Source organism: Mesoplodon mirus, assembly GCF_964341445.2.
Source record: "Mesoplodon mirus genome assembly, chromosome: 12".
Lineage (NCBI taxonomy): Eukaryota > Metazoa > Chordata > Mammalia > Artiodactyla > Ziphiidae > Mesoplodon > Mesoplodon mirus.
In genome coordinates, this window is record NC_138988.1 from 23,734,137 (window position 1) to 23,749,183 (window position 15,047).

At 54.3% G+C, this 15,047-nt stretch overlaps 1 protein-coding gene across 1 annotated transcript in view; it reads left to right on the forward strand.

Moving 5' to 3' along the window:
* Positions 1–15,047, forward strand: part of LRIG1 (leucine rich repeats and immunoglobulin like domains 1) — a 120,020-nt gene that overhangs the window by 86,028 nt on the left and 18,945 nt on the right. Inside the window, exons 7-11 of the mRNA XM_082638312.1 lie at positions 1,614–1,757; positions 4,635–4,778; positions 7,258–7,338; positions 12,807–12,878; positions 13,648–13,719. Of these exons, the coding sequence (XP_082494438.1) occupies positions 1,614–1,757; positions 4,635–4,778; positions 7,258–7,338; positions 12,807–12,878; positions 13,648–13,719 (513 nt within the window). The remainder of the gene's footprint in view (positions 1–1,613; positions 1,758–4,634; positions 4,779–7,257; positions 7,339–12,806; positions 12,879–13,647; positions 13,720–15,047) is intronic.

A 15,047-nucleotide genomic window follows, 5' to 3' on the forward strand; every position in this document is an offset into this window, starting at 1 on the left:
CTTCCAATCATTCTCTTTTTGGGGTTTTCTATTTGTAGTTTTGCTGGTGGTTACTTCCAAGTTAATACACTTATACCACTATCTTGATGTGTCACCGTGAGACTTCTTGCTTTATGGTCAATGATTTAACTTGCTCAGGACACCCCCATGCCCTTCCAGTCTCTACAAGTTACATCACTCCGTTTATGCCTTTTATGTTATCTTTGCAACTGATACAAAAAACACGTGTAGGTGAATTTCTGATGTATCTGTGGGGAGGAAGGTGATTTCCGCGTCTTACTCTTCCGCCATCTTCCCCCAGCTCTCTCAACTGATACAAAAAACAAAAACTCCAGGTCCAGTTCCATCAACCCTCTGAGCTGTCCTCATTATCAGGAGCATCTCTCGATATGCACACCGTCACACACACACACACACACTTTGTAAAATGGCATCCTTAGCACTGCTGTTTTGCTTCTCCCTCTCTTCATTGCTCACCTTTGTGTGGCTCTGCCTGTTTTTACATATTCGAGCATGCTTTTCCTTGACATTCTTAAAACTGTCATTTTGGACTTTAGAACCCAGGTACCTGGTCCTGAGCTGGGAGGGCCGGGAGTCAGAATTCTCAGAAGAACATGGAGTCCTTAGCACATGACATTTGGGTTTTACGGTGCACAAATTCATACCAATTGGGGGGTTAACAAAGAGTTGCCTTAGAGGTTATTTATAAATTAAGGGCTAGCCTTTTGAGCAGAGGCAGGAAAAGGACGACGGATAAAAGTGAAGCTTGGTTGCCTGAAGCCCTTGTAATACTGAACGTGGAGCAGCATTTGAAGTAGTAGCTTCTGTTCAAGAGGCCAGTCCTATGGGGCGGAGTTGTCTGTGGCCGGGCTGTGCGGCATCGAGAAGCACGTCCCTACTTAATTTAGCAGGAGCTCAGTTCTCAGCACGATGCTGAGTCGCTGACCTGCGTTCTCTTCCTTCTCAGCACAGCCCTATGGAGTTGATACTTCTTGGGTATCTCCACTTTATGGTTGTTCAGTCTCCTTCAACCAGCCAGGTGGCAAAATTGAGAATTAAATCCCAGTAGTTTCTTGGCGCAGTGGTCCAGAGCCCAGGCTTGGTTAGCGAGGCCCGGGTTTGAATTCTGGCCCCTCACTACTGGCTGAGCTGGGAATGAGTGTTAGGCAGGTTACCTAGCTTCTCCCAGCCTCAGTCTCCTCATCTGCAAGATGGGGATAATGATGAGAGCTTCCTCCTCATCTCTCTTCTTTCTCTTCCTGGAGTGGGCTTTGCCTGCTGCTTGGAGCTCCTCTGCCCATGTGTGTGCTGGTTCACTTGTACTCGGCTAATAAGGTTGCTTCTAGGAGCTTCCCCTTGGCCTCAAGCTCTCTCAGTCGGCCTGGGTCCTCGCCGCCATCTGCGTTGCTTTGCCTGTCTTCCCCTGCCCCCCAGACAGGTGTGTACACACACGTACACACACGTCGGTGCACATACCCCCCCCTTACCAGTCTCTCCAGCAGTGCTGTCGGATCCTGGGTGACGCCAGGGAGCCGCTCCTTCACCATGGGGTGGGTGGGTGCCTGAGCCCCCAGGGGTCCACGCTCACCCCACGCATGTGGCCATCATTGCAGGCACCTGGAGTACAACAGCCTGGCAGAGGTGAACAGCGGCTCACTGTACGGCCTCACGGCCCTGCACCAGCTCCACCTTGGCAACAACTCCATCTCCCGGATCCACCGCGATGGCTGGAGCTTCTGCCAGAAGCTGCACGAGCTGTGAGTGTTCCCTCCTGGCTCTGCAGGTGCTTTGTGGACAAGGCCTGGAAGTGACTCCTCCAGAGCCCAGGGAGCTCTGGGCCATGCATCCCACGGCACGGTGGGCTTGGGGGTTCGGGGGCCTGTTGCGGAGGGAGGAAAGAGCCCCCAGCAGGCAGGCCCGGAACAGGACCCCGAGGCCCCACGGGTCGCAGTCACTGGGGCCTGACTCCCAGCTCATCTCTACTGTTCGCCCCACTTCACATTAGCAGGGGCTGCTGTCAAAGGGTGGCTGTTCTGAGAGCCTCTGTCTATGAACGGCTATACAACATAATACGTGCTTCTCTCATGAGAGGGGCTCCGGGCAGGCCTCAGCGGTACTGCATGTTCGGTTCCAGACCACCTCAGTAAAGCAAGACACACACTTTTTGGCTTCCCAGTGCATAGAAAAGTATCTTTATGCTGTACTGTAGACTGTTAAGTGTGTAGCAGCATTATGTCTTAAAAAATGATGCACAGATCTTAATTAAAAAATACTTCATTGCTAGAAAATGCTATCCATCATCTGACTACACAGGGTTGCCAAAACCTTCAATTTGTTTAAAAAAAATGCAATATCTACAAAGCGCAATATAGAAAAGCTCACTAAAACGAGGTGTGCCTGTATTGGGGCTCAAACACAGAAAGGACAGTGAACCCGAGAGACGGCGACACACTGACAGTGGGTGAATTTCTACGTGCATGTGGTTTCTGTCATGTGGTTTCTGTCATCCTTCCCCTGACAAGTGGCCCAGGCCCCTGGCTCCTTCCCCTCCCCAGCTTTGGGTCCCTTGGCCTGGTAGTGAGGCTCCCGTGCTGACGGGGATGTGTGCTTATACTTCACGTAAAGAGATTTCCCCCACGGGGCTCCAGGCTGGGACTCAGATCCCCTGAGCTGGCACCGAGGGTCCCTGACATCCGCAGTGACAGGCTCTCTCCTGGGTGGGGAGGGGCTGGGGCCTGGGCTATCCTGCCATGTCCTGGTCTGTCGTTGATCATGAAAGCAGCATTTCCTGGGACTTGGTGGACACAGTCATGTCCCTTTGTTTTAATCCCATGTCTAGAAGATTGGGGTTTTTGGAGGAAAAAAAATACCTCCTCAACATGGTTTTCATCTCAATTTAATATGTTCAAGGTTGGTCAATTCTGGTGTAGTCCAGTATGTTTCTTTATTTTTTTTTAAGAGAGTTTGGGTGGGTTTTCTTTTTTCTAGGCTTGACTGTAGGAAAAGACTCACCCACTGAAGTGAATGATTACAAGTGCCAAGCCTGTCTTTCTGGTCTGTCTCTTGCCCTCAGCAGGCAAACTTAAGGGGATGTTTAAACCTGGTGCTGAGTCTTGCAGCGAGTGTTTTTATCATTTGTCCATGTTCTTCCCCTCCGCCAGCCCCCCTCCTCCTTCCCCCACCCTCCCTTCCCCACCCACCCCACTCTGACCTGGAGTTTATATTTCAGTGAGTCCATCATTACCTAATGCAAAAATCAATAGTCCCACCTCTTTCCTGTGGCGGCTTTCCTTGGATTCTGTGTGTGTGTGTGTGTGTGTGTGTTAACCCTTTGGGTTTAGCTTCCTGACCCTTCCAGGCAGTGCACCTGCACGGTATTCTCACGTGGAATGGGATGGCTTCTGAAAGACTCTTCCCTCAGGCCCTGACCCCGCTAGGGACTCCCAGGACCCATGGTTTTCCGCTGTCCAAGCCTGGGAGCCACAGGGAAGCGGGAGAGGTCTTCTCAGCCCCCGGAGGCCCTGTACTTGCACAGGCTCTGAATTGCAGAGGGTGTGTGCGCCCTGGTGCTGAGGCAGCGATGAGGGGCACACTCCCTGTGCCCCCTCCGGCTGCCTTCTGTGCCCTTCCAAAGGGGCAGAGAAGGTCACGGGAGTGTCCCCTGACCAGCCTAGCATTTTGCCCGACACCCAGGTAACCTTGGAGCCAGATTTAGAGTTGCTTTCCACGTGTGTGTCCCGCCCCTCCTTTAAAATAAATTCTTTAATTGCAGGTGAGGATGTAATGTTGATCTCCTGCCAGGTCTCTGCAACTGACAGGCACCATGACTTATTTTTCCAGGAGAGAAAAACTGTCACTCCCTGCTACCTTTAAAAACTTTAGCTAATCTCCGAATTTATTTTCCTTCCTCCTGCCCCAGCCCAGAGATTCCATTTTTTGAGGATAGATGACTAATATGCTAAGTAGCCAACTCAGGGCTATGTCAGAGATGCATGGACTGTGCTGGGAGGAAAGAAAGATTGATTCCGATGCTCAGGGAAGGTGTGTGATTGGGGGTGTGTTCCTCACCTGCTCACGGTAGGGGGATCATGCTAAGAGGCTGGCTCGGGTGAGGGCAAGGTAGCCCAGATGGGAGACTCTGGTCCCCCGGGTGCTGCCCAGGTGAGGCCTGCGGTTCAGTGAGGAAGGCTTGTTCCAGGCAGTGGCTGGTGGTGCCCTCTGCTGGCCGATGTTGGGAGGCTGTTCGGCTCCCTTGCTCCCTATGAGAGCCCGCTGGCGTCCTGTCCAGAGTCTCAGGCCACAGCCATGAGAGATCTGTCATGGCCTGAATCAGGACCAGCCATGGACACCAAGTGCATGCAGGGGTTGGGCCTTGTGGTTCTTTGTTGTATGACCCTGTATTGTGTAGTGCTCACAGTTTACAGACCTCCTTCCAGGAGTCAAAATGTATGGGTATCAAGCCCTGGTGGGTTTCTAGCTGTGAGACCATTTTGCCCTCGGGATCCTTGTGGGCGTATCCCTTCCCACTGGGACCTAGGTGACTGGCCGACCATGGCTCTATGTTTGGGAGAAGAGAGGGAGGGCGATGCCGTGCAACCTGATTGTGATGTTTGCTTTCCCCTCCCCTTCCTCAGGATTCTGTCCTTCAATAATCTCACCCGGCTGGACGAGGAGAGCCTGGCTGACCTGAGTAGCCTGAGCATCCTACGCCTCAGCCACAATTCCATCAGTCACATCGCGGAAGGCGCCTTCCGGGGACTCAAAAGCCTGCGCATCTTGTACGTCTTTCCCTGTTGGGTTGGTGGGAGAGCAGAATAGAGCACACCAGCTGCTTCGCTGCATTCCCTTCTCGGTGGTCTCGAGTCAGAATTAGATCCAAAGCTGACCTGTGATGTGTTCCAGAGTCTCAGAGTCTCAGAGTTTCATGTCGTAAATCGAAAAAGAGCTAGTTGAGCAGAAAAGTGTCCCTCATTCCCCTGGGGTGGTGCCTACTAGAGTGATGACGACTCAACAACTGTCATCACCACGCACTGGTTCCTGCAGTGCGCTTGGCGGGAGGTGGGGTCTGGCAGTGGGAAAGGTTCCCCAGGGTGTGCGCTGCCGCCCCCAGATCAGCAGCCTTGGAGCCGTCTTTTCCATCCTGAGCCTTCCCGCTGCGACTTCCCTGTTTCAGTCCTGAGTATTTTTATCTGAGCCAGGGCAGTCCTGAGGCTCGTGTCTTGGGCTAGCATCTCAACTTCTTCAGCATATAGCCTGCATCCAGGACGCCCATTTCCAGAAGCGGTGATGAGGGAATCCCGTGTCTCTCTCGGAGCCTTTTTAGGGTCGTTTAACACAATGGAGGTGATCATGTCATTTCCCTCGAAGTTCCCCGTGAGGTAGAGGGAGTTGCCAGGAGTTGCTGCAGGGTGCTTTGCTGGGACTTAAAATTTTCTGGGCTTTTCTGGGCTTTCGAGAACTTTCAGGCAACAGAACAACCAGCCATAAAGGGGGGCGTGGGGTGGGAGCAGCATCTGCATTTCAACAGGCAGTGGCTGTGGGGTCTGAGGCCTCCCTCCCAGCTGTGCCCCCTGCAGAAAGAGCGGCCTGTTCCGGCACGACGGGGAGGAAGGCCTTTGCACTTGCGCTTGGCAGAGCCAGCAGAGAAGGCTTTCATGCCAGGCCATCGTGGAGGAGTGAGAAAGAGCCCTGACGCCAGGCTGTTCAAGCCGAGGTCAGCCTCGGAGCCATGGCAGTGCTGAATGACAAGGCCGGACGTTCAGACTGAGGAGGCCAGAGAAATGAGAAAAACCTTTGGCAGCCGGGGCTCGGAGCAGGGAGACAGGCACGCAGAGCAGCAGCCCCGGGTCCTGGGTGTTTCAGGCCCAAGATAATGGGAGGAACCTGAAGAAAGGAGGAGGCCCTTCCAGCCTCAGGATCTCGGCCCTGAGCTTCCGGTTGTAAAGCAGAGGTCAGAATGAGCATTTCTCTCCAAGGTCCGAGCTCCCCTCCACTGGTGCTCACGGGAGCCGAGAGCAGCATCCTTTCTGGTCCTGGCCCGCGTCTGCTGGGGCTCAGGAGGGGAAGGTGTGGCGGAGCTCGTGGAAAGTTGGAACGGGCCAACCCAGGGCAGCACGGGGGCCTGGTCGCCAGGTGGGGTGTGTTGCCCGCTGTGGTGACCTGCCCTTGGAAGCTGGGGGAGGAAGCTGAGTCATTGGCCTTGTGATTTGCATTGTTGGCGGAGACTGGGCCGAGAAGTTGGCCTGGTCCTCTGGTCTTGGCAACTGGGTCACCAGTCTGACTCAGCACCCAGATGTCGTCCCTGGCTGGGAGTCAGCACCTGTGCAGGCCCTGCGGGGGGACAGGGGCTCTGGGCGCCAAACCCACTAAGGAGGGCCCTATGCCGGGGCTTCTCTCTTCCCTGTCCTTTCCTCCGTGTGCCTTCTGCAGTTTCTCGGTCAAGTCCAGGAAAGGGACCCTGGTTGGGGTGGAAGCAGATGGGAACCTTAGGGAACCTTTCGGACTCATTCTCAGAGCAGTGGCCAGAAGTCCGCTCTTTGGGGGCAGAATCCAAAGCAGGCTTTCCCCTGTGCCGTCTACACCCCTTCCCCTGGGGCCTGGCATTTGTCCACTGGGGAGCAGCACATGCAGCTGGGAAGCTGCCAGTCCAAGGCCTATGTCAGCTTTCTTGCGAGGCTGAGAAAGCCAGTTCTCATGGCAGGGTGCCTGAGTGGTCATGCCCCTAATCTTTTTTTTTTAATTTGTTTTATTTATTTATTTATTGTTTATTGTTTTATTTATTTATTAATTATTTTTGGCTGCATTGGGTCTTCGTTGCTGCATGTGGACTTTCTCTAGTTGGGGCGAGCGGGGGCTACTGTTCGTTGCAGTGTGCAGGCTTCTCATTGTGGTGGCTTCTCTCGTTGCAGAGCATGGGCTCTAGGCGCGCGGGCTTCAGTAGTTGTGGCACGTGGTCTCAGTAGTTGTGGCTGCGGGCTCTAGAGCGCAGGCTCACTAGTTGCGGTGCACGGGCTTAGTTGCTCCGCGGCATGTGGGATCTTCCCGGACCAGGGCTCGAACCCATGTCCCCTGTATAGGCAGGTGGACTCTTAACCACTGCGCCACTAGGGAAGCCCACACCTCTAATCTTAACTGGATGTTCCGTTTGGGCACCTAGAACTCACCGAGATGTTTCGAGCTTCAAGGTAGCAGAATGGGTGTGAGTTTCTCTTCCTGCCACAGACTGAATGGTGAGCTTTCTGTCTGTCTCCTCCCCAGGGACCTGGACCACAACGAGATTTCGGGGACAATCGAGGACACCAGTGGTGCTTTCACAGGGCTTGACAGCCTCAGCAAGCTGTGAGTATCTGGGCGTCGGAAGATCCGTGGGGCTGGTGCATGGAGACGGCTCCACGGGCCCCTACACCCTGTGTTCTGCGCCCACCCCTGGGAGCGTTGGCATATTTATCTTTTGTTTGGGAAGGAAAGTCTGAATAGGGGGTCAGAAGACATCCCACCTTCTCCCTGACCCGCCACCTCATCGCTGCCCTGGGTGTTGGTTTCTTTGGGGCTAGAGAGCTGGTGTTTGGAGGCCCGTTGGATCTTTTCTCCTGTTCAGTTCTTGGCCGATGTGAAAACAGCCAACATTTTTGTTGTTCTTTGCTCAAAGGAGTCTTGCCCTCTTACTGAATTTCTAGAAATTCTAAACGTCGAAAGCCAAGTAACTCTTGATGGTTTTGAGTCTTCGGGCAGTCTTTTTGTTGTCAATCATAATCTTAAACGGAAACAATCATTACCATACAGTGGCTGTTTTTATTCAAGGTTTCCGGTGTTTGGGGTTTGTTTTTCTAAGCTCCTAGAATTTGCGAGGCGTGTGTGTGTGTCACATCTGACTATCTCAGGAGGCCAGGCTGTGTTACGCATCCTTTCTGCTGCAGTTGAGGAAACGGAGGAGAAGGGATTTTGCCCAAGATCACACAGCCGGTGGGCGGCAGGCCTGGGACTCGCCTGTGTGGTCCCGACGCCTTGTGCCTCCCCTCGTCCTGCCCTCTTTCTGCATCTCCCCAGCACTCTCTACAGAGGCCTCCCAAGGAACATATAGGCATGGGGGTGGGAGCTGTTATCACTGTTCACTAGCTGCTGGGGGGAGGGTTTGGAGGAGGACAAGACAGAAGACGGTCCCCGCTCCGTCTCCCCTAGCCTGTCGTGGTGACGGTGAGCCGAGCAGAGCACGAGGGTAAAGTAAATATTTTGGAAGCAGCATTGGAGGGCGAGTCTCCGGGAAAGCCTATGGTGGGAGGGTCTTTCTGTAGAGTTAACGTTTCTAATTTGTTTTGAAAAGTGGGGTTTTTCACGCTTTTGATAGTCTGGGAGTTGTAAGCGTCAGCCATTTTGGCTCTCTGAGGATTCGTTCTCTTCTTGAGGCTGCTGCATTCTGATAGTGGGTCACAAATGCCTGTCAGCCTTCTTTTTCTCCCCTAAAAAAATGCTCCTTTCTCCCCCACCTCCTGGGCCCTTTCCCCAGCAGGCTTGGGAAGAGCCAGGACAGCACGACGGGATGGGACAGACGCCTGTCATTGACCAGAGGAGCCCCAGGCTCGGGATGCAGCTGCAGGGATGGTGGAGCCGGGGTGCTGGGCGCCTGATCAGCCATTCAACACAAGCCTTCTCTGCGGGGCCTGTCCCTGCGGTGGAACCTGGAGCCGGTTCTTGGGTGTCATGGCTTCCAAGAGGCTCTTCCCTGCCAGCTGGGGGCAGCGACCCTTGAAGGCACTAGGGCTTCCGGTTCTGCAAAAGCCGTTTGCTGTCCGTAGCCTAGAGCCGCCTTCCTAATCGCCTGCTGTCTGTTCCCCAGCATGTTCTCCTACTTTGACCCACTGGACTAGGGTAACAGTCCTGTGTAAAGTCCCAAGAAGGCAGCACGAGTGTCCGTAACCCTTGCTTGCACTGAGCCGCTTGACGTGGGTGTTTGGAAGCAGTGGGTTAACAGTGACCTGTAAAATACAGTGTCCAGTCTCCTCCCACCCAGCCCCACTGATCAGGATCTTGGGCCTGGAGGCTCCTGTATCCTTTTCCAAAAAAAAACGGAGAGATGCACACAACTGGGGGAAATGCAGACAATGACAGTAGTTCCTTAATATGATTAAATATATGCAGTCATTTACTTAGGTGGCATGGTATTGTGGTTATGTTGAAAAAGATTAAAAAAAAAAAAAAAGAATCCTCTTCTTGGGTAAAAAAAGAAAACTATGTGATAGATATTCCCAGTGGTCCAGCCCGGGTTGGGAGTGAGGAGTGGGCAGAGATGAAACAGGACTGGCACCATCAGGTGATGGTCGTAGCTGTGTGGCCTGCACGTGGGGCTCACGACAGCCTCCCGTCTGCCTCCGTGGGTGTGTGGAATCTTCCGCATGAAGAAGGGAAGAGGCAGGCCCGTGCTTTCCTGTGATCCGGGCGCACAGCTCCAGCTAGATAGCACTGTGAGCGGGCCACGGAGGCTCTTCCTGCCTCGTGAGGTGTGCCTGGCCCTGGGGACGCCGGGCTTGTGGTTCCACATAAACCAGCCTGTGTGCAGCCTGGAGCCGCCTTCCTAACTGCTAACGGCATTGAGTCAATGTTTGTTGAATGAAGCGGAGAGGAACCCGTGCTGCTTTGGTCTCCCCAGAGCAATGCGCGGACGCTCCGCGGCGTGGCCGTGCCACCGAGAGGCCCCGTTTGAGCGGCCTGGTGGTGAGTCTGTCGGACCCATTAGAAATGGGGGGGGGGCTCACGTCGGCCGGGAGGAGGGCTGTCCCTCTAGAGCCGCCGGCTGGCTCGGCCGTGGAAGCAGCTGAGAGGCGGAGGTCAGAGACCTCCCTCAGAAGGGAAGGTGGACACGCTGGCTGGCCTGCACTCCCTTAGTTGAGGACCTGGGGTCCTCCCTGCCGTGCCCGAGGCCAGCCCGAAACTAAAACGTCTTCCAGGAAAGGAACAAGTGAGCAGCAGAGCCATAAAAGGCTTCCGTCTGTGAAACCTGCCCTGCCCGTCATTTTTCCAGCTGCTGAACACAGCCGTTTGGGATGGTTCCTCAGTCCGCAGCTTCCTGGCAGGGCGTTAACTACACTCACCCACCTGACGCCCCTGCTTCCAGGATGCTTATGGAACACCTGCTGGGGGGCCCGCGGAGCTCATAGCCCGTGAGGAGGGGGAGGCAGGGTTTCTGGAGCACAGGTCAGCCGCAGAGGTGGGGGCTCGGTCACTTGCGCACGAAGAGGAGGCAGGTGCCGCCCCGTGGCTCCAGCTCTCTCCAGGGCATTCCTCGGGGCAGGGGGCCGAGTGACACAGCAGTAGCCGCCGCCCCTCAACCTTCCTGGGATGAAGGCGGCAAGAGCCGGAAGGCCCTTGGCTGGGTTGGCGGGGATGGGGGACAGGGTGTGATAGGTGATCCCCAGGGTCGCCGTCTGCTCCAGGTCGCTGGCGTGGGGGACATGGGGCCAGCTCTGCCTTCCGGGGAGCCGTCCATCAGGTGCGCCACGTCTCCGCTGCCCACCGGCACGTGGCACAGAGGCACGGGGACACGCCTGGCCCACAGCCCCAGCTCTCCCGTCCGCACACAGCGGCCTTTCACTGGAGCCACGGTCTGCTAGCCGAGCCCCGGCCCCCACCCGCAGACGCCTGCTGGGGAATGTGAGGACCTACTGTAATCCACCAACAGGATGACGAGCCCCTGAATCGAGCATTTGAGAGTTTGTTTTATTGCTGTTGTTGCCGTCACGAGTAACAGCCTGCCCTCGTGGTAGGAGAGGCCAACGTGACTAATACTTAATGGATGACATAAAGCACAGCTTTTTTTCCTGGATCTCGTTTTCGGAAGACTTCACTAAACAGTTCAGTCCCTTTCACTAGGACCTGGAGCCCGCAGTGGCTCGGCCTGGGGGATCTGAGTGAGAGGTTGGCAGCGCTCTCACTAGCGCCGGGCTTCGGTGCCCTGCGGGCTGGTGCTGGCTGGACCCGCTCTGTGGCGCAGTTGTGGACCCGCTTTCAGGATGAGGTTGTTCTCACATCCATGCAGACTGCCTCCCAGAGAAGAAGGCGGCAAAGGGGTCTCTGGCTGTCGTGCTCCTTTACCCTCCGGAGGCAGGGCACACAGCTGCTTTGTCTGAGGGCTGAGCCCAGAGTTGCCAGGGGGGCTACATCAGCAGAGGACCTGGGGGCTCACCCACCCTGACACACTTGGGGTGCGGCAGCCCTGTGGTCCAGCTGCCTCCCGAGTCCCCTGGCGAGGGCTGGGTCCTCTGTGTGTGTGATCCCATCTCCCGGAGGCAGCCTCCTGGTCCTTGCCTGCCGGGCCCCAGGAGCCTTTGGCACTTGGGTGGAAGCCCGGGGCCCGTGTGGCAGGCAGTACCAGGCTGCCCTGCCATCTTTGGTTTTCTTCAAGGCTCGCATTTCTTTTCTGTCCTCTTCAGGGACGGCTGTGTGCTTGCTCTTTTCCCTTGTGGGTCCCATCTTAACGGAGGTCTGAAGATAGATCTGGCCTTTAGTCGAGATCTTTCCCCTGATTCTCAGTGGGTTCTAGACAAGGAATTCCCCCTCATGGTGAGGGGCTGAGCCAGCCTGCCTTTCTCTAAGGCTTTCTCCTGACCACCTGCCCTCGGTGCCTAGGAGTCCCTGTCCCACACCTGCGGTGCTGAGACCTCCCAGGAGCTGGCTCCCAACAGCGCATGTCCTTCTTAACCTACGCTTGGGAGAGTCCCGGTGGACACCACAGTCAAAGAGCCCCATACTTGTCAGCATTACCTCAGGTGTTTGCTGGCAGAATTTCCTGTGCCAGCAGCAGTTAGAGGGAACGCCTTGGTGGGCTCTCCTCAGAGCATCTGATAACGAGGAGGGAAAACTGGAACCTTGATGCTTTTCATTCCCAATGTCCAGCCACTCTGGGTGCCACCCCTACCCCAAGTCCAGACACAGACTTCCCTTTGGATGACACAGCCCGTGGCAGAAGCATCCATTTCTTCCATGTGTACTGCAGGGGCCACATTTGGGTTTCTGAGAAAACTCTTGACAGTCACTTACGAGATTGTGATTGGAATTCTCTGGAAGCGAGACCCCCCTTCTCATGGGTAGGTGGTCCAGGTACAGGCATTAGATAGCCTTGGGGGCTGACCGTTGAGGATGGTCTATCTAGGATTTAATAACCTCGGGCCGTTGGCATCATTTAAAACCCGGGCTCTTGCTGAAGAGCTGAGGGGCCTTCTCGCAGGCAGGGGTGCAGCGCACTGTGGCCGCATCCTGGCTGCCAGCGTGTGCCCCGCAGCTGGGGGGCCATCTCCATAGATACCCACTGTCCTGTCCTCCTCTTGCCTCCTCCGGGGACCTTTATCCCCAGAAGGCAGTTTTCAGAAGTGGGTGGTAGCTTTTAGTTCCAAGAGTTTTCCTCCTGACTGCTTCCTATCGCTGGAGCAGTGATGAGTTCTCTCTCCCCTGTGGGACTACGGCTACACTCCCCCCAGGGTGGTCCTTAGAGAGAGAGAGAGAGCCCGGGCTGGACAAGGTGATTTCCTCTTAATACTGCAAGGGGCCTTTTTGGCGAGACAGTGCATGCAATTCCTACCTGTCATCACTGTTAAATTCTAATAAAGATAAAAGTATTTCATTTCAGAAGGGGGAGGGCCCGCATACCTCAGATGCATAATCTCGGCACGGGTCAGATTTCCACGTGCCTCTCCGTGGACAGACTTATCAGATAGCACCACCCTAATTGTGTGTTCTCTCTCTCCCCCGCCTCCTCCCTCCTGCTCCACACCCCCCCACACCCCCACCCCCCGTTTCTGGATGTTTGGAAACTGCAGAACTCTGTCGGGAAACAAGATCAAGTCCGTGGCTAAGAGAGCGTTCTCGGGGCTGGAAGGTCTGGAGCACCTGTGAGTACCTTCCCTGACCCACAGGCCTGCCAAACGTGGCTGCCGGGGGAGTCTGGGAGCAATTTAAAAGCATCTTTGTAAACCGAGAAACAGGCTATTTGGAAACGCCAGCTGCTTCCTTCTAAGTCAGCTTCAACTTTGGCCTTCGTTTTGCCTATGCCAGAAACGGTTACAGAACATATGGCTGCTCGTGTTCAGATAAATACCGTCCTCCTGCCTGGCCTCCCCATTGCCTGGGCCTGCTCAGGCCCTGGGCTCCCTTCCACTTCCACCAGGACCCTTTATACTGCTAAAGCAGTGCAGCAGTGCTGAGTACATGTTGGGTTTAACTGGGAGGTTCTTCCTGGTGTGTTCGCCTCTGAGAGCCTGGGAGGAAGAGGACGGAGCCAGCCCTGAGACGTCCGTGTGTCACCAACTGAGGCGGATGCCTCTAGTACTTGATTCTTAGGGTATTTTGTCTTTGAATCAAGTGCAACCACAATTCTTTTGGGAAAGTTTTGCCTGTTGACTTGCTGAGTGGGCCTTGGCTTAGCTTTGATGCCACCCTTAAGGCTGGCTCGTTCCAGAGTTATTCCACGTGTCAATGTAGGTGAAATAATAGCCGCTTACAGTGGCCTTAGGACAGGACACGGGTGTCTGGATAATGCCTGTGGTTCATTGGTGAAGCCTGGGCTGTCAGGAAAAATCCCTGAGCGTCGTGGCTCAAACACGTGGCTGACTTGAAGGGCACCTGGAGTTCTTTGCCTAAGTAAAGAATGTTCTTTTTCAGGAACCTTGGAGAGAATGCAATCAGATCTGTCCAGTTTGATGCCTTTGTGAAGATGAAGAATCTTAAAGAGCTGTAAGTACCGGGGATTCTGTGGCCCCAGTTAACATGAGCAGAGGATTTCAGAGTAAGAAGTGCCTTAATTGCATTATGCTTTATTTTATATAATAGTTGTGATCGTTTATAGTTGTAAGTTCAATTGTCTTTTTGAAAAAAATGCCCTCTGGGGGCTAATTCTGAATCAGGAGTCAGTATACTTTTTCTTATAGGGCCACAGTAAATATTTTCAACTTTTTGGGCCACAGGGCCTCTGCCATGACAACTTGACTCTTGTAGCAGAAACCAGCCATAAATAATTCATAAACGAATAGGTGTGGCCGTGTGCCAATAAACTCTTATTTACAAAAACAGGCAGTGGGCCTGCAGGCTGTCGTTGACTAACCACTGCTCTGGATGATGTGAAACAAACTCTCTTCTGTAAAATGGATAATCATCCCTTTCATTATGTCAAGGACAAGTGCTTCATCTTTTAGGGGTGCCTACAATGAAGGGCCTGTATTGAGAAGGGCTTCTTAAAAGATCTGGGTGGGCTGTGAGCAGGGCAGAGCTCTCCGTGGGATGGTGACACGTACCGTGGGATAGTGAGGAGACGCGTGTGTTCCCAGGGTCCCCCTGGTGTTTGTGGGCCGTGATGCCGCTGCAGACTTGCCACGTGGGCCCGTGGGCGACAAGGGTTAGAAGAGCTTGCCTGTGTCCTAGTCTCTGGCAGAGGAGCTCATCTAAGTACTCAGGTAGCAACACCCAGGTCTCATTTCTTCTTCCTGTACGTGAATCCGATTCTACAGCCAGTGAGTTTGAGCCATAATGTTTAGTTCCCTAAAGGTGCAGCTTTGGGTTCCTACAAGTGCTGAGAAAATCGGACATGCCGATGGCCGTCTTTGCACCCTGAGCTCATCCTCGTTCCTGCGGCCAATCCTGGTGGACCCTCGGTGGCGGTGGGGAGGGGAGGAATGGGGCAGTAGGGGGGTGCAGTCCCCATAGTGGGAAACCGAAGCAGGAAGAGGCCCCGGTGGCGTTCCCTGGGGTGAGTGAGGGGAGGCGAGGTGGACGGGCCGTGGCCTCACGATGTTCAGTGTCCTGCGAGATTCGAGTCTGTCAGGTTGGTGCCCTTTCTCATAAGGGTCCTGATTTTAGAACGGGAGTTCGTGGAAGGATGGACACATGGATAGATATGTGATAAAGCAGGTATCACAAAATATTCAGATTTTACCAAGTGGTGAGTCTGTGAGTGTTCACGGTGCATTTCCCTCCAGCATTTCTGTCTTTGAAACTTTCCAAATAACATGTTGGAAGTAAAAAAGATCCAGTTAAAGGGAAGAGAGAGAAAGACAGCAGGACAGGGA